This window comes from Micromys minutus (genome assembly GCF_963924665.1).
Source record: "Micromys minutus genome assembly, chromosome: 8".
NCBI classification, from domain to species: domain Eukaryota; kingdom Metazoa; phylum Chordata; class Mammalia; order Rodentia; family Muridae; genus Micromys; species Micromys minutus.
The window spans coordinates 56113763-56140384 of NC_137977.1; the positions used below are offsets into that span (position 1 = coordinate 56113763).

At 33.7% G+C, this 26622-nt stretch overlaps 1 protein-coding gene across 1 annotated transcript in view; it reads right to left on the minus strand.

Moving 5' to 3' along the window:
- DCC (DCC netrin 1 receptor) overlaps window positions 1-26622 on the minus strand; it is a gene marked incomplete at both ends in the record, with an annotated part of 1062613 nt that overhangs the window by 129721 nt on the left and 906270 nt on the right. Inside the window, one exon of the mRNA XM_080920225.1 lies at window positions 22607-22801. Within this exon, the coding sequence (XP_080776351.1) occupies window positions 22607-22801 (195 nt within the window). The remainder of the gene's footprint in view (window positions 1-22606; window positions 22802-26622) is intronic.

A 26622-nucleotide genomic window follows, 5' to 3' on the forward strand; every position in this document is an offset into this window, starting at 1 on the left:
CTCTTTCACTGGGTGGCTGTCCCTTACAGAAATCCAGGTGGATGGGTTTATTAACATTACTAATTGAAATGGGCACTTGGGAAAGTCTTTCCAGAGTTCTCTTTCCTAAAGGGTGTTACCAGGATGTGTCAAGGTAATGGTAACTCTTAACAGTATTTTCAGTTGAGGACCATTATTCACTCTGCAGGAAGTGAACTTTCTTTCTTTCTTTCTCTCTTTCTTTCTTTCTTTCTTTCTTTCTTTCTTTCTTTCTTTCTTTCTTTCTTTCTTTCTTTCTTCCTTTCGTTCTTTATCTTTTTTTATTTCTTCCTTTATAAACATTTTAGTACCAACCACAGTTCCTCACATATAGACAACACTTAAAAACAAAATTTTTAATGAAAAAAAAAAATGCTGAATGGATAGATGAAACTAAAAGACAAAAAAAAATTACCCTCAGAAAAAGTTAAAAAAAAGCAACCCATAAATGTTTTCAAGGCCCAACAGTCTATGGCTGAGAGTCAGGATAAAAGTACATCTTTGTAGTTTTCTATAAGTGATCCATCCTCAAGAAAGCTTCCAGGATGAAGCAAGCCATCTGCCTCAGAGAACTCCCTGCTCAGTAAACTGGAATATAAAATCTGTAATGACTAGAGCTTTGTCAGCAAAGCATTTGTTGTATTTCTTTTGTGGGATGTGAAAAATACTCATGTCGGTCTCATAAATTTCCTGAGCAATCACCCACTGTTCACTCAGCCTTTTAGATGTCAGGAAAGCCTGTGGTTGACTGATTCTCAAATGAATAATTCTAACAAGAAGGCTCATTTCAACTGTGCACCACTCTTGCTTATGATTAGAAATAGTAAGGTTAACACTTGATTAATGGCTGTTTTAGCAGTGCTCAGGACTAGAACACTCACACATGCCTGGTCTCATCTTTTACCCATCAGCCATAGCGGTTTCTCAACTGATCCTAACCTAAACCATTAAACCAAGCAATGGAATAATGGGCCTACCACCATGAATTCATTTATTACTGCTCACTCAAGAAAATAAAACACGCTTCATTTTTGTTTGTTTGTTTTGCTTTGTTTTTTTTAATCCTTGAAAAGAGAGTTCAGAATTTTCTGAATATTTGAGTATTTTTTTTTAAAAAGCATGGCGTCAGAGTGGGCATCTGCACAATGCAGTTTTGCTTTCTCTATTTTTAGAGAAAGTATGTGTACAAAAGAGCATGTAAGGAGGACAAATATAAGGGTTCAGAGATAATGCTTAAAGTGTATAATTTTTAAAAGCAGAAAAATTGTGTATGTAGGGAAAGAGGTTGAGAAATATGGCAGAAGTGAGATATTATGAGACTACTGATGTGTAGTCAAAGAAGAGCAAGAACATAGTTCAAGGAAAAATATTAAAATATCTCACATAAATCACTATCACCATTAATGTTAACTCTGTATAAAGAGTTCAATTGTAATTTTTTTGTACATTTTCTACTTTCTTTTTATTTAAGAAAATCCTTGCATATTACCTGTTCAAATATTACAGAGAATAAAGTCAACATTTTCTGGCTAATGTGAACCTGTTTTCCTGAAAACAAACAAACAAACAGAACTAAAACAAAGAACCTATGATTATTTCTTTATAATTATGAAGAAAAATTAGTAAAATATGCCAAGTGATTATAACTGATGTAGTCTCCTTAAATTTTGCAAACATCTTAATTCTATGATGTCTTGGTAGGTGAAAACGTGTCACACAAGCCTTTGCATGCAGGTCATGTTTGAAATCTCATATGTTCCTAAAGGGAGAGAGTGGCTGAGACAGGATAGCTTCTGAATCTTCTTGGGTCAGCTATGCTGTTGTGCACAGAAGAGAAGGGACCTTCTTTCAAACACAGTGGAAAAACAAGAAATGACACTGAAAAGCTATTCTCTGACCTCCATGCATAGGGCATGTCTCACATGTGAGGATGGACTGCTATAGGCTATTTTATGACCTCCATTTGTACCTCATGTTACAGTATGCCCAACCCACTCATGGAAACAAGCATGGATATAGAAACTTGTTACATGTCAGCTGATTCCCTGTTACTGAAAGGAGAAATCAGTTCTATATAGTGCCCTGTAGTTCAAGCCCGATCCTGTGTAAACCTGTAACTGTCATCATTACCAACTTCTTTGACACTTTCTTCATCTTCATTGAGCTACTGATTTTCACCATTCAACTACAAACACAGTTATGTTCCATTAATCATCCAGTTAGCTGTATATGTGTGTCTAAGTCATCTTGTGTTGATCAAATATAATGTAAATGATGCTGAACAATTTATTTATTATGCTCTCTCTACTTGTAACATATATCTTTTAGGCAATGAGAACTAATGTGTTCACTGACTCTTATAGGAGCACAGTAGATCTACACCACAATGGAAGCTATTTTTTTAGGGAAACTAAATTCTATTTGCTATAGGTTCTCATACAGCTCATTTCTTCTTGATTCAATGTTCTCTTAAAATTGGATACAAATCACCAAATTCTTTATCTTATGGACAATTTAATTGAAGTGAAGTTGAGCTCAGGACATAAAACCTCAGAGGAAAGGCAGAGTAAAAAACCATAAAAACATGTTTCAAAGGCTGCCAACAGAAATGTGAGTATGGTGTTTATTTATAAGTGGAAGTGAAAAGGGGAGTAGGAAACATAGAGGAGGGAAAGGCAGGATGTTGTGTCTCTTTGTTTATCCAGATAATAACTACATGAATGTACCATCTTTTATTGTCACAAATATTCCAGAAAAGAGTTAAAACTTTCTAACATGAAAGCTAGATAATAGTATACTAGATAATACTGCTTTTAACTTCCACAGTGTTCGTGATAAAAAGAATGAACACATTCTGCAGTTATGAAATGCTGATGAAAAAAAAATGACTGAATTTTACCAGATGAGTAGAATTTCCAGATTAGGTTTATTAATAGGTATTAGAACTGTGGTAAATGTTAATTAGCACATAGGAAGGCACACAGATTTGTGCAGTGTAGATACTTATCAGGGGTGCTTTTAAGTCATGTAGATTCATTCTCGGTCTATAATGTTCTATCTAGAAACATGATGTGAGTCACTCAAGAGTTTTAGCTCCAGTTTTAATTTCTGCTATTGCTGTTATGTTATCCACAAAATGGCATCAGTGTGATGCAGATGTAGTATTACTTTGAGCATGAATTAAATCTATCTATCTATCTATCATCTATCTATCATCTATCTGTCATCTATCTTTCTACCTATCTATCCATCAATCTATACATCCTACCATCCATCCATCCATCTATCTATCCATCCATCCCTCCATCAACTTATCTATACACCTATCTATTAATCTATCTGCCTGTCATCTATCTCTTTATCTATATGTAATCTCTATATATTTCTATTTCTGTCAACAAAATGTACATCTGCATTTATTCTATATCTATATCACCTAGATCTATTCTATCTATCTATCTATCTATCTATCTATCTATCTATCATCTATCAAATTAATACAATTTGGCATGCATTAAGTACTCAATGGATAATATTTACTGCCACAGTTATAGGCAATTTAAAACGTATCCCTGCTGTGTTCTGATATGTAGTGCTCAGCAGTGAAAACAATATTATCTGGTTGTTTCATTAACATTATCAACACATACTGTGATGTGGCTTGAATGAGCCCCTGCCCCCAACCATTGGCTCATATATTTAAATACTTGGTTTCTTGTTGGTAGAACTGTTTGGGAAGAATTAGGAGGCATGGGCATGTTGAAGAAGTTGTGTCATTTGAGTTGGACTTTGATGTTTCAAAAGCTAAGAACATCAATTCTTAGCTCTGGCTCTTTCTGCCTTGTGCTGTTTCCTGTGGATTATGATGCTGTTGCAGCAACATGTCTGCCCATCTATCTGCTACTGTGGTTTTCATGGGTTCTCTAATATTCTGAAACCATGACCCCCAAAGTAAATGTCTTCTTTTATAAATTGTTTTATTAGTAATCACATGTTATTATAATTTTTAAAAACACTAATGCATGGTATGATTTCTTTTACAATATCCTCAAAGTTTAAGGATTACAACATGGTTCACAAAATTAAAAGTCTACTCACATTGTCAAAGTTTCTACACATTTAAGGTAAAGAGCTATTCTGTAATCGTAAACCAAGTTTAAACAAGACAAAAACCTATTAACCTGAAGCCATATATATTAAGAACATTCTTTCTTGAGAAGGCAGAGAAAGAGAGAGTAATTGAAGAGGGTGAGAATGAGAAGAAAATAGGGAGGTTGGGAGGGTGTGGGAAACATTGAGGGAGGGCAAATAATATGATTAAAATACATTTCCTTGAAATGCTAATTTGCTTTGTAAAGCAATTTAGTTTCCTAAAATTACATGATATTCCTTACAAAATAACCTTATCTTCGTGACAAGGTCTATGTTCCTCTTTCACATTTCCCCTTGCATGCATAGACGTGCTGGTAATGTTCACTTGGCACACCAAAGAAGCTGAAGGAATTTGACTCATGAAGGCTTTCCTCTGCATCTCAGACAAGAAAGTACCAGAAGGAAAAAATACCTCTTCTACATTATTGGTCAAAATTACAAGTGACTGTTCCCTCTTTACCACTTTTTTAAAATTTATACTTGTATGACTCCTGTGTTCAATTCCTGTATGTTATTTACCAATTATACATACCTTATATTTCAGTTCCTATCAACATATTATTAATTAGAAAAATAAAAGATTGTTTTCTTAACCATAATAATTGAAGAAATTAGCACTTAGATACTGAAGTATCTAATACTGTATTAGAAAAAGACAGCAGTGTAGAAAGGGGTAGGGTCAAATGTAAATTGTTATGTTTCTGTTTCAAATCTGCAAATTCCTCTTTTCATAGTATAATTCTGCTCTGTATAGAGTATTTATTAATTTCTGCTGAGACATAACTAATTGGTATGCCAACCTTGTCAATAACATTATCATGTGGATAAATCCCCATTTTTCTTCAGGGTAAAATCCTTGGCTTTCTACATTTTTACAAAATTTTGTTTACTTTGCTCTAATTGAGCTTTATTCTCAGGAAAACAGCCTCTGCTTGGCAACCACTGTGTTTCATTCAAGAGGTTTTTTGTTTGTTTGTTTGTTTGTTTTTTCCTATTTCTTTCGAGAAACCAAAAACCTTCCAACACTAAAATAGGGCCAGTACAAATTTCTTACTCATTTCCTGGCATGAATCTTTTGGGATTTAACAAAAAAGATGGAGTTTATCAACCAGAACAGAGTTCTTCTAGATAGCTGAGGTATGATCTTTTTTGAATACCTTATCAGCTAGCTCCTATAATCTCATCATCTGGACACTATCATACCTTGCCACTCTTATACTATCCAACCATGGTATTGTGCCTTCCTTTAGAATCTGTCAATTTTATAACTAGGTTCATGTTGTCTTAGCAAGTGGTCAATGCTTGTGTTAAAAATTCAGTTTAGGATATTGAGTAGAAAATAAATATAATATTGAAAATTACATGAAAACAACAGAAATTGTTCCCTTGCAGTTTTGAGGGTCAATGTTCTCCAATCAGAGCCCTAGCAAAGCGACAGGCAAGGGAGCCAAGCTCCTTCTCAATTTGGGTTTTGATAGGTTCAGTGTTCTCTGACATTGCATTATTCAAGTCCCCCATTGGTCTTAACTTATTTTCTTCCATTGACTTTCCATTGAGTGTTTACCCTTGGCCTTAGGGTCACTTTTTCTGCTGTGGTCTTGCCAATGGACACTATCATGCACATTATAACTCACTAGGTGATCTATTGTGATCATGCTAAACATCCTAACACAGATCCACTAGTGGAGACTCTCAGAAAAAGGTCACATTTATAGGGTTTAAAACTTCAGAGTTATATCTTCACTAAATTCTTTCTTTTAAGGAAATTTACATTAGACATTAAACTTTTGGGGTTGTAGGTTTAAACCACTGGCAGAAAAATGTTCTATCACACACAAGAGTCAACACCACATACACAAAATATTACTGGTTTTAAAACTGTCACTTCCTTACTACTTATTAAGAAATTGATTCATGCCAAAGAATATATAAGCGGTTCAATCTTTCTCCTCCTAAGAATATGACTTGGCAGTATCTGTCTATAACACCAGCACAAAACATTAACATCTCCAAAAGAAAGAAGTGGCATGGTAATTAATAATAATTTGTATGATTGATTTATAATTGTTTTGCCTTCCTGATGTTATACACAACTGTACAATGATTCAGTAAACACAAAATCAGTTATCTACAAAATGAATCATGTGATTGCTCTCATCAATGGGAAAGAAACTAAAATTCCTGGAACACATACTAGCCTGTGGGTATGGTTTCAGAGATTATTTTGGTTGCAGTAATTGAGATGGGACTCAATTACAGTCTTGTGAACTGTGTATGGCACCATTCATTTCCTGGTGAGGATTTTCTTCTCTATCCAAGGGCAGTTGAAGAGCACCTTCCATTCATTGTGTTCTGCTTTTGGATGTAATCAGGATGTCATCACATTCTGAAGCACCTATTGTCTTGACTTTTCTGGGAGGTTGGACTAAATGCGCCTAAATCCTTCTACATTTAGTCACCTTTATCAGAGTATTTTATCACAGCTATGGGAAAACAAACTAAGGCAAGTTGTAATCTGTTCTTTTTAAACTAGATCCATACAACTTTATTCCAACAAGGGTCAAATATGTGGTTTAAGGAAAAGTATCCCTATTACGTGAATAAAATTAAAAAAAATACATACTGTATTTCTAAGTATTACTAATATTTTAGATAAGCGATGACCTCAAATATCATATAATCTTATAAAATAAGACTATTCTAATTGAAGAACTTATATCTTCCAAGATTTACAGTCATAAAACTATTTAGAGTAATAGGTTATATTCTATTCTTGTCTTTAATTGTCAGCCTTATAACTTGTATATATATTGTATTTTACATTTGTATGTTTGTAAAGTAAAATATTGATAACTTATGCATACTCATAAAGCATTATACCTAGGAAACAAATCAGTATGAGATAAATAATACAAAGAATGTACTATCTCCTTTACTTGAATGTTTAAAAATTCTTAACAACACAAAGCTCACTTATATAAATTATGTTCCCATATATAACACCACTCAAATAATTAATATGGGCATGGCTAGTCTTGAGAAAAATGATAGAATTCAAACCATCTGGGAGACAAGAATGAGGAAAATTGTGTAGTGGAGAAAACAAATAGGACAAATTTGGTGTCAGGACAACATGCATTCAAGTAGAACTCTCCAAAACAAATGTAATCAAAACTTTAAAATGTGTATTTTTAAAGTAACACAAGTTTTTCCTTTATAAGAGAATAACATCTGAAATGTAAATATAGAGAATATCCAATAAAATGTATAAAATAAGGTTGGTCAATATGAAAAAAAGTTCTAGAATTATAACAAGAAATTTAAATAAAATGAATATACTGTAGTGCACAATTCTTCACAGTGATAATTATGGTTAATTAAATAACCATGTGATAGTTTTTATCTCCATGGTTCAGACTTTAGAACAGATACCATGAAGAGCAGAAATGTTCCTTCTTTGGTTGCCCTCAGTGGACCATGATCAGGGGATATAAGACAAATAAAATTCTTATACTTAGAGTTGCTTTTGGTTGTGGTCTTTTATCATGGCAACAAAAAACAAAGTAATGAATTTACAGTGCTATGAAAATGATGATATTCTAGCAATAAATTACTCATTAAATTCTCCTGAAAGAATTTAGGCTATTGATGGTTGCCTTTGGTTGTCTCCTGAAAATTGGAGGTAAATCCCTAATGCTGAAGACACACACTCATTTGACATAGGACTCTCTGAGGAAAAACTGTGTCCTTACTCCCAAACCTCCTCCCAAAGGACTAGCTGTCATAGTACTAGAAGCTACTATGTAGTTTCCAATGAAAGAACACAATCAATAGCCTCCTCTGTAGTGATTCTTATGTGTTAATACCAGCACAGCAAGATGTGCCTAACAGTACAATAATGGCCTGTACATTTTAACTTGCATCCTGTGATATATGAGAGAAGCTTTATCTGGTACTATAAACTTAACAATCACTCATGATTATCAAGGTTATGGATCTCACATGAGAATATTCTTCTAAACCATTCTTGGTACCTACCTTTATCCCTGAATATAAGTGTAGTTCTCAACCCTCTTTAAAGCTTCGTCCTATAGCATACAAAGAACATTACAAAAATAAACAACTGGTCATACTGTTGAGAACAACTTACTGTTAGGTACCCAGACTTAGCCGACACATCTACAGCCTCAAACCCTAGGTGGTAGGATGTATATGCTCCAGCCATAGAGTGGCTCTATTAGGAGATATGGCCTTGTTGGAATAGGTGTGTCACTGTGGAAATGAGCTTTAATACCCTAATCCTAGCTGCCTAGAAGTCAATCTTCTACTACCAGCCCTCAGATGAAGATGTAGAACTCTCAGCTCTGGCTGTATCATCCCTGCCTACATGCTGCCATGCTTCCATCTTGATGATAATGAACGAACCTATAAGTCAACCCCAATTAGATGTTTTCCTTTATAAGGCTTGCACTGGTCATGGTGTCTGTTCACAGCAGTAAAACCCTAACTAAGATATCCTACTCCTAATGTTTAAGGAATGCCTAAGAAGAAGGAGTAGAAAGATTTTAAGTGAATAGGACCAAAAATACTTTTGCAAAATTGGGTTTTCTAAATATGACAAGAAAGTTACACCCATGAAATCTCAACACTATGCCTGCTAAACAAGAATTGAACAATGACAATACCAGTTGCCATATAAAAGATGATAACGGAAACTTAATGGAAAATCAGCTCTAGATGAAGAGTGGCAAGAATTAATGACTGCCAAAAGGAACAATTCATTAATTTGTTTTCTTCTGGGATAAGTTTGCCCCCACATTAATTGGATTATCCATTATGAAGTTGTCAACCCTAAAATATACAAAAAAGCAACAATAAACTTGTCAAATCTCTCTCTCTCACACATATCAATAGAGTTGCTATGAATCTGAGAAAGATCAAGGGAAAAGTGGAGGTTGTAGTTAGGAGATGGAGGAGAAAATTATGTAATAATACTTTAATTAAAATAAGATAATGTTTTTTCACTAAAGATGTAGCCTGTGTAATAATGAACATTATTGTTTGGGAGAGCTTAATTCTTTACCAGAGATTCCTTTGTTTTAGAAGATTTGTATTGTTTAACTATTTAAATAAAAAACAAACAGGTATTTATGAAATAAGCAAACATAATTCAGCATATCTTCAATCCCAGCACTTAGTAGTCTGGTGTAGCCAAGATTTGGCTATAAGGCAAACACATATTTTATAAAAACAATAGGCAAAGATTCATCAAAAGTATTCCACACTAATATATTTAGTCATTACAATATAAGGGGAATTATTAAATACATATCATGAGGTCAACAGTAACTGAGGAATAAAAAAAAATTTCCAAACATTTCAAAGGTTACAATTTTTAACCTTCTCCAATTAGTTTTCACATTTCCCCCCTATCTGTTATTTCTGCAATTTCTTTATAGGAACTTGTATTCATGATTCAACTGGTTTATTCACTAGACCTTGGGCTTCCCATGTTTCTCCTTGACTGCACAATCCTAGACATCTTATGTTGCGTTTTTACCAGAAGAATGAGTTAGATCCAGACTTTTATTAAAACCTTTCCTGCTTTCATCATGAAAAGAATTCTTTTAACAATCTCATATCAAAGTCACATTTCAAATTACAAATGCACAAAACAGTAAAGGTACAAAGTGTTGTATTTCCTTTACTTTTTGCAGGAGATGTATATTTTTTTTCTATTTTAGAGATATGAATTTAGAAACTGGACTATGCCAGACAGCAGCATAATTTTTTTAGTATTACTTTTTCTTGTATTTGCTTCTGTGCTCTGTATGGTGCTTGTCTTTAATGTCATTCAGTACATAATTTTATATAGGCAGTTTTGCAAAATATAAACATTAATCCTTTAGCACCCATCTTCCTCCCAATTAAGCAATAGTCTGCATGTGAGGAAGCTGACCCATTTAGTGTTTGATTAATTGTTACCAAATGGACAAAACAAATCTTAAAATGATACTGAATCAAATTGTAATATGCATTCTTTATTGGCTTTATTCACATCTTTAAGATAAAAGCATGGGAATACACTAAGTCGAGTATGACAGGGCCTTTGAATTTTTAAGAAAATAGGACAAAGTATATTTTTGTTTTTATTAATTAGATTCCAAATTCCTCTCTCATAAAGCATGTAAAACTTATGCATATGTTTTAATGTCAGGGATACCTAAGAAGAACACAGAAAAGGATGTAAATAAATTACTGTTGTTAATGTGAGAATGAGAAGTTATTTCCTATGTAAATGAAAAAATAGAAATCAGAATACAAATGAGTTGCCATTCTTCTAATCTGTTTTTTATAGCTTCAATATATGCTTTTCCATTGGTCTGCTTGATCTCACAATCTACAACAGCACTTTCTATTGCTGGACTGAAAACCCATTTTGAATATGAAATTTGAGGATAAATAAGTAAGGGAATCTTGCCTCCTTCTTGCTTTCTCTACCATGAAATGATTTATTTTTATTGAGCCTCTAGAGTCGTGATTTTATACTTCAGGTAAAGAATCATTTTCCATAATTATTCTTATACTCTTTTTCAAAATACAAAGCAGGATTTTGTTAACCAACACCTATAATGCACTTCATTTCAAAATAATAAAATGTCCACCCCATGGTGCTCATTCATTTTTTATTCATGTATGTTGACTATTCTTGAGGCCACTAAAGTGAATTGGCTTTTCTTATTTAAAATATTTGCATGTCATAAACGCAAAACTTTTATATTATATGCATGAAGAAATTTTTTTGATGGGAGCATGCTGAGCTAACATGTAATTTATACTGAACTCACTGAGCTTCAAATGCACTCTGGGAGTTATAAAGGTTCATTTCTCCACAGGCTAAAAGACCCGTTTCTAAGAGCATTCAAGTTAAATTTACTCCTGAAAAATGCAATATGACAGGATTTATTCTTGATGAGATTAATGGTAGATACCAAAAGATAAGTATAATATACCTGGCCTCTGGTATTTTTGAAAAGCTGAAGATTTTGGTACACTGATATAATAAAAGCTGATTTAACCATTATTTAGACGTTCTCATGTTGAATGAAATGAACTACTAGAGACTACATTTACTCTTAAATTTAGTTTAAGATAAGCATACATTTAACAATTTTGAGACACTGGCTACTGAGCTATGCAAATCTATAACTTCTGAGAGAGAAAATAGTCACATGAGCCTTTTAATTCCTCATCTTTGGCCTGGATTTTCCATACTGAAACAGAAGGGGAAAAACTAGAACGTATCTGGAGGTTACCCTCCACAGAATCCACCCTCAGAGCAGTGTGTAGTGACCTAAACAACCAGGAATGTAAGAAAGTACAAAGAGATGGGAAGAAGGCTGGAGGGCCATAGGGCTTTGTTTTCAGACCTCATCTAAACTGATTTCAGCTATTGTGTGAGGAAACTTTACAAGGCTGGGACATCACCCACCCAATAGAAACAGAGGTAAAATTCTTAGTTCTCTCAGAATCTGAGGAGCTAGGCTTTCCCTAACCTGATTGGAATCAGGAAGGAATGGGAATTTAGCTTCCTGATATTAGACACCACCCATTAAGACATGAAAGTAAGGATAGAATGGACTCAGGTTCCTAGGCAGGTGCATTATAGAAGAAAATTTAAGGATATTAAAAAAAAAAACATCAAAATCTCTAACATACAAAACAACAACAACAACAATAACCACACACACACACACACACACACACACACACACACACACACACACATTTAGGAATTAATTATCAAACTAATTATCAACTATTTATCAAACATTAACAAAAGTAACCCATCATTAGAATGAGTTAATTGAAAAAGCTTTTGAAAAGGGGCAGAAGAAATAATTTGGGAAGAACACTAAAAGCATAAATCATGTTAAACATTCTGAAGAATGCTCAAGACCCAGCATTTTGATGAAACTCTCAAATATGTAGAAATGTAAAGAACAAAAATGCTTCTGGTAGATGCAATGTACAGTGTGTTGGACACTAATGAAGTTAGCAATTATTTATTACACAGTCAGTAAAGTAATGAAAACAAGAAAGACCCTCCCTGGCTTTAAACAAAACAGGGAAACCTTCCCAGATCACACAGGTATCAGAATACTGAGACTGAAAAGCAGAGAGGGAGACAATGGATAGATTCTCTTGGAGCACTGCAATAGTCATATAACCAAGACGTCACTTATAACAGGAAAATACTATTTCAGTATAATTGGTAACGCTGATAATTTTCCCACATTTAATGAAACGTATGAGCATGGATATATGTACACTTAGATTACATATAAAAATCAATAAAAGGAAAAGCCATCTTCTAAGCTAAAAATACTAACCCAGATATTATGTGTAAAGCTACAAAAATGACTGAATGTAATTTTTATTCCTTGGGACAAGGTCAATTTAGAAAATAACAGATTAGTATCCTTTGTCTCTTACAAATAAGGAATCTTCTATGTATTAAAATATACATATTTATAACATAGAATAACAGAAAAAATATGTGTGACTAGCATAATGTCAACACTGGCATCCAATCATATTTATTATTAGTAGTAATATTCATATCAAAACACACTTTAGAATGAGGATATTATTATTGTCATGATAATGTAGGATGGTTTAGAGATGGGAAATTAGGTAATTCAACAGAAAGAAAATGATAACAAGCAATAAAAGAAAATAATCATAAACAATTAAGCATCTGATGCTTTCATAGTTTGAAAATACATGGACCAAACTTTTTTTTTATTTCAGTTTTTAATATTAGGGCATTTAAAAAAAACAAAATAGCTACTCTCAGGCATTTGTTTATTGTGGAATTCTTCCTCTTGTTTGAGAACTTTTTTTTTGTTTGTAAATATATGTATATTTCTTTTGTTTTCTTTATTTCTTGGACTTCATACAGTCTGTGAGTTGTTTCTGGGGGAGTGCAAGCCTCTGGGGTTAGCATCCCACTATCAGTGACTGCATATTATGTCTGTTCTTTTGTGACTGGGTTATCTCACTCAGGATGATATTCTCTAGATGCAGCCATTTTCTTAAGAATTTGGTTAAGTCATTGTTTCTGGTGGCTGAGTAGTATTCCATTGTGTATATGTACCACAATTTTTGTATCCATTCATCTTCTGAAGGACATCTGGGTTTCTTCCAGCTTCTGGCTATTATAAATAGAGCGGCTATGAACATTGTGGTGCATATATCTTTGTTGTGTATTAAAGTGTCTCTGGGGTATATGCCCAGAAGTGGAATCTTCAGGTAGTACAATGTCCAATTTTCTGAGGAAAACTTAATAGTGAGAAACTTGAAGCAATCCCACTAAAATCAGGGACTAGACAAGGCTCCCTACTCTCCCCCTACCTACTCAATATAGTACTGGAAGTCCTGGCCAGAGCAATTAGACAGCAAAAGGAAATCAAAGGGATACGAATTGGAAAGGAAGAAGTAGAAACATCACTGTTTTCAAATGGCATGAGAGTGTATGTAAGTGACCCCAAAAATTCCACCAGAGAACTCCTACAGCTGATAAACAAGTTTAGCAAAGTGGCTGGACATAAATTAACTCAAACAAATCAGTAGCCTTCCTCTACTCAAAGAACAAACATGCAGAAGAAGAAATTAGAGAAAAGATAACCTTCACAACAGTCACAAAGCATATCAAATACCTTGGTATGACTCTAACTAAGCAAGTGAAGGACCTGTATGACAAGAACTTCAAACCTCTAAAGAAGGAAATCGAAGAAGATCTCAGAAAATGGAAAAATCTCCCATGCTCATGGATTGAAAGGATCAACATTGTAAAAATGGTCATCTTACCAAAAGCAATCAACATATTCAACGCAATCCCTATCAAAATTCCAACACAATTCTTCATAGAGTTGAAAAGGGCAATGTGCAATTTCATCTGGAATAACAAAAGACCTAGAATAGCGAAATCCATCCTTAACAACAAGAAAACATTTTCGGGAATCACTATCCCTGACCTCAAGCTATATTACAAGGCAATTGTGTTAAAAACTGCATGGTGCTGGTACAGAGATAGGCACGTGGATCAATAGAATGGAATAGAAGGTCCAGAAATGAGCCCTCACATATATAGTCACTTGATTTCTTACAAAGGAGCTGTAAACATTCAATGGAAAAAGGACAGACTCTTCAACAAATGGTGTTGGTCCAACAGGCACTAAGCATGCAGAAGAATGAAAATAGACCCTTTCTTATCTCCTTGTACAGGGCTCAAGTGCAAGTGGATCAAGATCTCCACATTAAACTAGGTACACTGAAATTATTAGAAGAGAAATTAGGGAAAACCTTAGAACACATAGGCACAGGAGAAAATTTTCTAAACAGAACACCAATGGCTTGTGCTCTAAGATCAAAAATCGACAATTGGGACTTAATGAGATTGCAAAGTTTCTGTAAGGTTAAGGACACTGTCAAGAAAACAAACAGCAGCCAACAGATTGGGAAAAGACCTTTACCAACCCCACATCCGATAGAGGTCTAACATCCAATGTATACAAAGAACTCAAGAAGTTAGACAACAGAAAATCAAACATCCTTATTTAAAAATGGGGTACAGAGCTAAACAAAAATTTCTCAATCGAGGAATATAGAATTGTGGAGAAGCATCTAAGGAAGTGCTTGACATCCTTAGCCATCAGAGAAATGCAAATCAGGAGAACCTTGAGATTCCACCTTACACCAGTCAGAATGGCTAAGATCAAAAATTCAGATGACAGCAGATGCTGGATAGGATGCTGAGAAAGACGAACACTTCTCCACTATTTGTGAGGTTGTAAACTGATACAACCACTCTGGAAATCAGTCTGGTGATTCCTCAAAAATTGGACATAATATAACCTTATGACCCAGTTATTCTACTTCTGGGCATATACCCCATAGATGCTCCAACATACAACAAAGAGACATGCACCACAATGTTTATAGCAGCCAGATTTATTATAGCCAGAAGCTGGAAAGAACCTAGATGTCCTTCAGTAGATGAATGGATACAAATTTATGGTATATTTACACAATGGAGTACTACTCAGCTATCTGAAACAATGACTTTATGAAATTCTTAAGAAAATGGATGCATCTAGAAAATATTGTCCTGAGTGAGATAACCCAGTCACAAAGAACAGACATAATATGCAGATACTGATAATTGGATACTAACCCTAGAAAGCTCTGAACATCCCAGAAGCAACTTACAGACTATATGAATTTCAAGAAAAACAAAGGCTAAAAAAAAAAAAGGAAAAATCATTATGTTTAATCTTTACACACCAAGAAAACTGTGACTATCTAGGTTACATCTTGTTTTACAGGTACTTTATGCTCATTGTAACTAGTAAGATTTTAATGCATACTATCAAAATTTTAAAAAATATCAAGTTCTGACAAATATGTATTCATATACTTTTACACAAAAATGCTTTTAAAATCTGTACATTTATTTTTGTTTTTTTAAAATAAAGTTGTTCAATTAAAAAATATATGGACCATAACTTAAAGAACTGTAAGGACAAAATGCAGGAAATAAAATGCTTGAATTTACTGGCATAAATGCTTAATAAAGCAAAATGCCCAAGTCTTTTGCTTCTGTTTTGTTTTATATTCCCTACCGTCCTTTCTAAGTATAGTTCATGGGATAAAATACTATATCTTCATGTCTTAGCTGAAGTATTCATTAAAAATAAAATAAAGTCTATGGTTTATGCTACTTAATAAGAATTTAAGAACTTAATAAGACATAAAGACTAACATTTTATATCACTATATTATATTACATTATATATATATATATATATATATATATATATATATATATATATATACACCTGCGGGAACTGGCAGGTTTTATTATTCTAGAAACAACTTGAATTTTCATGTGGGGAGTGTCTCTTCACACAACAGGGCTGTACTTGGCCATTCATATCTCTCTCTCTACCAGAGGCCAAGTCTTTATGATAATCTCCACTTAATATACTGATAAACACTGACTATAATTTTATTTACTGATGATTATGAATATCATAAAAAGCAGCCATATGTTTATATATTATATATTTACTTAAATTGAGAACAACTTTTGTTTTTCTAATTCTATTGGATCTATCTTTTCCTCCATTTCATGAATCAGGGAGATACCTGCCACTGGGGAAGGTGAAGAAATAAATTGTCCATAGTTTCACAGACCTTGGCAAAAAATATACTGAACAACTGGTTGTCTGTAAACACTGAACAGCAACGGTTTGATCTAGGATAGGATAGCATTGTTAAACACAAATAAGACATTTTGTAGAAAACTGCAAAAAATGTAAGAAACATGTTCATTGTTTGAATGCTTGATTCTAAACTTGGAGATAGAATGAACCACTGAGTTTTTATAGTGTCCTGAATGGAGGAGAGAAATATCCATTCATTCCTTTGTGTAGAGAATAGAATATATATTTCCATGGTTTTTATCTCAACTAGGTTACTTAAATAGATTGTAGAATAAGCATCATGTTCTTTAATAGATTGTAGGATAAATATTCTGTTCTTTCTAGAAGAGACAAATCTGAAACAGATTGGAAAAATATGGTATGGGAGAAAAACAAACAAACAAACAAAAAACAACACTGATTAATGGATGACCTTTTAGAAATACACCTAAATTTGATGGTCTTAGTTTATGTGAAGCATTATAAATATTCAATTAAATGGTAAGAATTAAAATATTCCATAGTATTTATAATACTATTGATACTGTTTGGATTAGCAGTGCATCATTGAGGTTATAATAGGAATGATGAGAATTAATTGAGGAGATCTTGTTTCTGATACATAATTAAAACCCTTTAAGGAGTGAGAGGTGTGAATTGAAATCTGGGAGGAAAATGGTCGGGTGGGGAGCACTCTCATAGGGGCAGGGAGAGGAGGGATGGGATGGGAGGATTCGAGAGAGGAAAGAGGGTAAGAAGATAACATTTGAAATGTAAGTAAAGAAAATATATTCAATGGGGGGAAAAAGAAAGAAATCTGTAAGTTTTAGATACATAGCTTTCTAGCTGTAGTATAATGTAAAATTCTAAGAATATCATATTTCTGTACCTATTAATCATGAATATAAGACTTCCATCTGATGATATAAAGATGTGAATGTTTGACCCGATTAGTATTTGATAGTACACTTAAGCCTGGGTTGGGTATATTAGTAATAAATAAATAGAATAGATTAGTAATAAATACCAAGAATGTTACAGTTTGGGGAGAAATTGCAAAGAGACATAGGGTGCAGACATAAAAGTCATAAAACTTAACAACTTTCCAAGATTATTTTGGTGACTACTTAAAAATCGAGAGAGAGATTGATCAGAATATTTAGGTAATGCATTGAAAATCTAAAACTCATACACAGAATGTGCTTTTTAGTTGTTGTATATTTTCTTTACTTGCATTTCAAATGTTATCCAGCTCCAGGTTTCCCCTCTTGAATCCCCCTATCTTATCCCCCTGCCTATATGAGAGTGCTCCCTCACCCACCCACCCACTCCCTTCCACCTCCCTTTCCTGGCATTTCCTTGGGCATTGAGCCTTCACAGGACCAAGGGCCTGTCCTCTCCTTGATGCCTGATAAGACCATCATCTGCTTCATATGTGACTGGAGCCATGGGTCCCTCCATATCCACTCTTGGTTAGTGGTTTACTCTCTGGGAGCTCTTTGAGGTCTGGTTGGTTGATATTGTTGTTCTTCCTATAGGGTTGAAAACCCCTTCAGCTCCTTTAATACTTTTTCTAACTCAAGATTGTGCTTTTATTTTTTTTTTAGGAGTTTGCTTTTAAATTAGAATTGGCATGTATATAATGTTTAAAATCTGTATAAAACATAGTGTACTTAAATGTATGCGAAGTATACATTTAAAATAAATAAATAAATAAAAAATAAATCTTAAATCTTAATTTTTTTAAAAAGACTGTTATAAAAGAATATGTGTTTTAACATGCAAAGGTAAAAGTATAAATAAATTTTAAAAAAAGACAGAGAAAGACCAAACTATGAAATTCTAAAGTACCTCAAGGAGCAATCAGAAAATATAATACAAATTAGAATATTTTTGAAATAACTCATTCTGAAGCCAGTAAACATTGAGAAATTGAAAATAGAAAAAGAGAATTACAAGAGCATTGTTGGCAAGTATAACTACCAAATATAAAAAAAATAATAATAATGAATCAAAACTAATCATACAAGAAATGCATAAGTATACAAAACTTTATATGAGAAATTCAGGTTTAGTTTCCCTTCAAAATGAATTTAATTTATCATACTAAAATAAAATATATCATAAAGTCATTGTTTCTATTAGCTGAGTAGTAACCCAGTCACAAAAGAGCAGAGATAATATGCAATCATTGATAATTGGATACTAACACAAGAAAGCTCTGAACACTCCAAAAACAAGTCACAGGCCATATGAAACTCAAGAAAAACAAAGGCCAAAAAGTGAAAGTCTCAGTCCTTAGGGGAAAAATTATAAATAGCACCCTCTTAGAGTGTGGCACAACAGTATCTTAAATCATTAATAATGCAAGATCTAAGAATACAGCCTCGTGGCAATTTTTGGTATTCAAAGATCATTATGCTTAATCTATACTCACCAAGAAAACTGACTGTTTCCATGTTATGTTCTGTCCTATATGTACTTTATGCTTATGGTAACTCGTGGGATTTCAATGCATGCTATCAAACCTCTAAAAGAATTAAGTACTGACAAAAATATATTCATATAGTGTTATGCCAAAATGCCTTTAAAAATCTGTATATGTTTCCCCCTTTTTAAAAAATAAAGTTGTAAGAGGAAAAAATAAAATAAAATAATAAAATAAAATATATCATTTTAAGAGAGAAATAAACTTTACTATCATTCTAAAAGTGTGTTACTGAAATTGCCTGAAAGCTAGGGAATGAGTAGCCATTCCTAAATGTCAGATAAATGACCTATTTAAGAATCCAGGACCAATTTCATGGCAAATACTGAAAACTTTCTCAAGATCAGAAATTAGCAAAAAATGCTTGCATCTGGCACTTTGATTCACACTTCACTGATCTCAGTCTTTCAGAGGAGCAGGAGTTCTCAGGAACTAGACGGGAAGTGTTTCTGTGTGTCCTTCTATTGCTGAAGTGGGGAATTCCATAGCATCCACAGAGCTCACAGAACACAAGAATTAAACAGGCACAGGATATGCAGTTAATGTTATGAAATTTATGCTTTCACACTAAACGTCCAAAACAAATTTAAAACACAATCCCAATTACAGTTTCCAAAATGTATTCTGAAGTAATAAGTCCAACAAAAGCACTTACTATCTTTCTAGTATTTATATAGTGAAGAAAGAGATTTAAAAGAAAGATTATACATTATGTATTGGTTATTTTTAAATTCAGAAATAAATACTTTATATATACATAGCTTATTATATACCAATAATTGTAATGTGTATATTGATATATATATGGAATTATAAATAGATAATCTGTATATAGCTTTTTACAAAATATGTAGATCTATTGTAATTAAATGAAAATCATGCAAATCTCATTATGAATATATATTACGCACAACACTACCACTCTCTATTTAACAAAGTAAAATGTCACTGGGTTAACTATAAATATCTCATGGAAAATTGTTAATGAGACCGTTCATGTATTCAAGACATGTTAATCATTTTTATCAGGTAAGAGTAAATATTTTTCAAGTGATACTATATTTCCAGCCTCAAGGTAGCTTATGAAGACCTCTATATAAATGCTAAATAATTATTAAGCATAAGCAGAATGCTGTTTATAATTTCTGGTTCTCCCCTAAGAGAACAGGAGACTCATCTGCTAATCATAAAATAAGCAGTTGTCCTATAGTCTAAAACACAATTTCAATGCTCGAAGTTATTACTATCATTAGGCATAATTATTTAAGAGTTTTCTTAATATTTAAGTATGTAATTATTATTCAGTATTTAAATTTTTCTTTTCTTAAAAATATAACATGGTAAGGAAATTATAAACAGAATATACCATATGAACAAAATATATTAGGCAATTATATGGTTTTAATACTGGAAATATTATATGTGTTTTTCCCTAAATGATTCTGTGATAACTGTTAACTATTTAATGTTGATTAACCTTGGTTGTCTATCTTATTGAATGGAGAGATTCTTAGAATATTACTAAAGCATTCCTCTACTGTGATATGAGAGTATTTCTAGACAAGATAATGGAGAGAAGGCCAGGCCTAACTGTAGGCAGAAATATTCCATCAATGGGAAACTGGGTAGAATGAAAGAACCAGGGAAAGTGGTACAAAGATATTTCCTCCAGCTTCTGTGATGGAACTGCTCCCCTGACCTTCTTCAACCCCTTGAAACTGTGATTCCCTATGTGGTTGGCTGAGGTATTTTGTTACAGGGACTTAACACTTATTTTCATGTTTACATCATAAAAGAAGCAATTAGTGGTTTCATTGCAGAGTCTGTGGACAAACATGAATCTTTGGCCTTTGCAAAAATTACTAGTTGATCCATTTACTTCTATTTATGTAACCATAAACACCCTAATGAAAACCAACAACATATGATTTCATTTGATATTAATGTCAACATTGGTATTTATGATTTTTCTTTAAAGTATGCCATGTGGTTCATATATTTGTGTATATCTATTTTATGAATGTGTGCATCTGAGTACCTGGTGTAAATGTATGTGTTTATGTGTGTGGTTCTTTGCTTTTTTGTATGTGTGTCTACACATATGCATTATTTATCCAAATAAGCTGTAAGATACAAATTCACGAATAAAGTTGAACTCTCACTTGCTCTTTTCTTCTAGTCATGGCTTTGCTACAGAGGTACAACTCAGCCTTTCTCTTCATTATTTAGAACACACCTTAAGAAGATGTTCTTCATCTAGACTAACATTTAGGAAAAGCAGCAATGTTCATTTCAGAATATGGTAAGCATCCACTATTTCTCCCCTTTCTTTGTAATGAAGAAAATTATTATGAGAAGACATGGTGCAAACATGTGGCTATTCTTTCCAGCTTTGCTTGTTTTGCAATGCATTTATTCTTCCTGCTGGTAGCTCGTGCATGCTAACCTGCCTTGTCTGGTTAGAGGAATAAAGATGCACTGTCAGAGATGGTGTATTCTGAATAATGGATAACTGAGAGTCCCCTGACACAGGTTTGACGGCCATAAAATATGAGCTTTGTGATTGCCCTCATATTCACATCCTGAAACTGACTGGGGGAATATTACTTTAAATGCCAAGCTCACTCTAATTGTGGCCAGTTTCAGTAGGTGATTCTCTCATTAGTGTTGGGAGCAATTACAGAGAAAATGGAGTGGTGCAATTTTATTTCTGCATTGATAGGATCTATTCTTACTACCACATTTTAGCTATTCAGATTCAAATCAGCTTCTCATCACAAATGTTCTGTTTGTGAGGGACACTGCAAAGGACCAGGGCTCTCCACCCCTAATCAAGCTTCATTTCCATAGAAGTCAAAGCATTTCACCACCAGTAATGTGGTTTTAAATCAACAGGTAGAATGAACTTGTCTTTTACTTTGTGACAATTACTTAACTTATTGGCATCCTGATATATTCTTTATCATTTCCCTCTGTTAAAGATACAAATCCTCAGCATGCCACAGAAAATCAGCATAAAATGAACCGAAGGTTTATACACACAGCTGACCTTGTATGAGAACACAGCAGAAGCATTAGATTCATGCAAAAATTAAGCCAACTCTGACAAGAGGTTTGGATTATGAAGAAAAGAAACATGCAGAAGAGATTCACTACCTTGATTGAAAATTCTTCTTTTCATTTTGTTAAAATCATAATGACATAGCCACAAAGCTTTCTCTACAGATGTTGAATGCAGACAAGTTACTGTGATGAGACAACTAAGATTTTAAAAAATGACAGAGGTCTCCCTTGCAGGGACCATCAAGTTTTAAAATGTATTATCTTGCTTTTACAAGATTATGAAGATTAGGGACTTTCAAGGATAGTCAGAAAGAGAAAAGTTATTCAATGCAGTTTGTATGCCTTCTGCATACAATGCAATCCTTTTGTTAGAGAGCTCTGTAGAGCAGAATTCTCACATTTAATAAATCAAGGAGAAACAGAATGTGTTTGTGTGTATAAGCTTGTGTGTGTGTTTGTGTGTGTGTGTGTGTGTGTGTGTGTGTGTGTGAAGAGTGACTTAACTAATCCATATTACAATCTGAAAGTATAATCTGTGAGGCCAAGTTTACAAGAAATATAATAATGAAAAATAATCCACCTTCTTCTGTTAGTAGAATAATCAAAAGCTACTTACCTAGTCTCTCAATGGAATAGTACCGTTGTTTACTGTCCACACGCACTGTCTCAGCATAAGGACTGCCAACACCATATCCGATAATATAGCCTCTCACCACAATGTTTGGGTTGAGAGGAGGAGTCCAACTCATGATGATGCAGTTTGTCTGGGGCCTCACATGAAGAGAACTTGGCTGGTCAGGGACTTGAGACTCTAGGATTAAAAAATAGACATCATCAGCAAGCTTCATTTCAGAGTTAACAAAATAGCAAATATTGCACACAGATGTAATGTATGGCTCATTTATTATCCAGAGGACTTCTTTCCTAGCCACCCCCTATATTTTCTATGTTTGTTATAGGATAGTGTGTGTGTGTGTGTGTGTGTGTGTGTGTGTGTGTGTGTGTGTATTCGTACCCACATGCTGATACTACCAGAGGCACATATTTGGTGTCTCCCTTAATAGATTTCCGCCATCATTATTTCTTTTTTATTGGATATATTTTATTTACATTTGAAATGTTATCTCATTTCCTAATTTCCCATCCATAACTACACTATCCCTTCCTCCCTTTTATGAGGGGGCTCTTCCACCCACCCACCTGACCAGCCTCCTCGCACTGACATTCTCCTAAACTGGGGCAACAAGCCACCATCGTTTAAACAAATTTTTTTCTCAATGAATCTGCTCTTCACTCATTAGACTGGCTGCCCAGAGAGCTCTGGAGATTGGCCTTGCTCCCCTGTCTCAGCACTGGGCTTACAAAGTGTACCCAAGGGGCCGGTTTTCCATTCATGCCTAGAATCCAAATTCAGGTCTTCATGCTTGCCTGGTAGCATGATACTATGTCTCATGTCATGTCAAGGAATTTCTTGAATTTTATCCAACATATTTTGATCATATTTTCCCACATGTAATTTTTTAAACATTATTTTTGCACACACAGGTAGTATGATGCATTGTTATTTTAATAGTTTTTTTTGGGGGGGGTTGCCATCCCATGGTCAAAACTCTGACCCATTATTGTTCCGGTCTGAAAGAACTTCTTGGACAAAAATGGAAAAAAGCCTGAGGAAAAGGAAGTCCAGCAACACGCCCAAAGTAAGATCCAGTTCAAGGGGAGGCCCCAAGGCCTGACATTATTACTGAGGCTATGGAGTGCTCAGAAAAGGGACCTATCATGTCTGCCCTCCAATAGGCCCAACAAGCAGCTGAAAGATTCACTCAACTGATATTTATACTCAACCAATGAAGAGAAGTTGGTGAGCCCTGTTGTTGAATTAAGGAAACACTGAAAGGAGCTGAGGAGGAGGGCGAACCTACAGGAGGACCAGCTGTCTCAAGTTAGCTTGGAACACTGAGATCTCTCAGACACTGAATCATCAACCAGGAAGCATATACCAGCTGATATGAGTATCCAAACACATATACAGCAGGGGACATTTGGGTCTGGGTTCAGTGAGAGAAGATTTACCTAACCCTTAAGAGACTGAAAACCCAAAGGAATTTAGAGGTCTGGTGGGGTAGAGTAGTGGGACTTTTTCATGTAGACAGAGATAAGAGATGGGGAAGAAACAGAGGGTGGACCAGGAGGGAGATAAAATCTGGAGTGTAAAAAATAAGATTAAATACAATTTAAAAAATAATATTTTTTGTTCTTTATATATTTCTCTTTAAGTATCAGTGATACATTGAAAATAGAAGGCAAACAAAACAAACTGAGAATAAGGGAAAATGAAAAAAAAGTCTTGTCCAAAAATTATTTACTCAATTTAAACAATATTTAAAGGAGAGAAAATGGCTAAGGTGAACAAAATAGTGTTGTGACCTACTCAGCATTACTCAAAACATAACACAGCCCATTATTTTTGACTCTGTTAAAATATGGTATTACTAAAGGAAAGGGGACAGCACTCTGGGTTGCAGACCTCAAAGCTCAGATGTTGGGAGAATTTGTTTTCACCACATATTCTATCATTCACTAGATTCATATTCCTAATTAAATTGACATGCCACAGAGTGCTGAATTCAAGCTAATAGCTAGGATTCTGCTCTACACTAGATTCTAGCTACAAGACTATAAAACCTTTCTTTTAAGCCTCTATTCCCTCAGATGTATAATGAAGAGAAGATAAAGTTGTGAAAATTTTCATAGGACATTGAAGAGACTTAATGAGAGATAATGCTTTGAAATTCTTGTTATGAGAACTACCCAAGTTCTCAAGTGAGATTGGATATTAGTGAATGTCTATAAACTTCTAACATTTTTTCTTTTAAAGAGACAGTGTACAGCAATAATGGAATTTTACTACTAAATTGACATGATTGTTAAATTTTGATGTTGTTACAACATGATGTTGCATCATCATTTTGAAATATGACTATATGTGTCCCTAAAAGACACTGATACTTGTTCAATTAATATACATATTTATACAGCATCTCATGTGTTTAGAATATAGGTCTGTTGCTTTCCTTTGTTTTCTTTTTTATTTCAGATTTTTATTGCTTTGGTTAAAACACCATGACAAAAAACAACTTATGGAGGAAAGGGTTTGCTTCAGATTATAATTCTCATGGTAAACTCCATCACAGAGTACTTAAAGAAGGAAGATGGTATAGAAAGTACTGTTTACTGGCATTACTTGTTCAGTTTGCGTTTTTATACATCTATATCGTTGGATCACTTGACCAGAGTTGGCACTGAGCATGGGTGTCCCCACATCAATTACTAATCAAGAAAATAACATCCATATGTATAGGACAGGATTTATGGAGGCATTTAATCAGTTGTGGTTTTCTCTTCTAAGAGTCTAGTCTATGTCAAGTTAACAACAAATCCAACCTTGACAATAGGGCCATATTTCTACAATAGAATATAGGACAAGGTGGAAATAGTAGATATAACCCAAATTCTTGTAATTTATAACAATGTGAAAACATATATGTAAGAATATATTTATAGTAACTTATAATATGAATTTTGTTTGGCTATATATAGGCAATAAATTATGATAAATAGTTTGAGAAAATGTATAGATACAGTATGTACAGATTCAGTTAAGCTCTATAAGAAATAGAAATACGTGGCCATTCTGACTCTAATAGGCCAATAAATACTTCACCATAGTTCCTGAAAATTAACAAAGTACTCAAAAATTGAGGTGACTTGAGCCTCATTCAAACAGTAGTGTTCTTATTTTTCTCTGTCTAAGATTTTTTGAAAGTTAACACAACAAATAATCTTAAATAATTTAATTACTATAAGTAATACTAGAGTATATTTACTTTGTGATTGGATATAAAAAAACAATCAAATCCTTACACACTAATTCTATTTATGTTCTACTTGACATTTGTAGTGTTTATGTTGAAAAAAGAATACTCTTCAAAGTTTTGACAGTAGATGTTACATCAACAGAATATTATAAATATGATGTTACTGTCTTGAAGATGTTCTCTTGTGAGCGAGCAGGATAAAGCTATTCTTTGTCTTCCATAAAGAAGGCTCCTACATATTATATAACAGCATCATAAAAATCATATCTCAAAATATGGATATAAACTTTTATGATAGAAACACAATGTTTGTAAAATATTTCTCTAAGTAAAGTAGTAAAAGAGATGAAATAAATGGCTTAATATTTTACAACACCATTGGTACTGTCTTGCAAGTGATCTTGGGTTATGATATATTTCATAATCCATTGTGCCTAACATACTTTAAGTTTTAAATTTATCAAAATTATTAAAACTATTAAAATAAGACAATATGCCTAGATTTATTTTAAAAGAGCTACTGAATATCATCAAGGTTTTCTGCATTTTTGGTGTGTGTGTGTGTGTGTGTGTGTGTGTGTGTGTGTGTGTGTGTCTGTGTGTGTGTGTTTGTGCATGTGTGTGCACTCGCCACACATGAGAGCTTGTGTATATTCATGAATTTAATCATGTGTGGGGATGTGTACATATGTAAACCAGATGCATACATAGAATTTATTCCTCAAATACAGCCTCCCTTTTCTTTTAGAAAGGG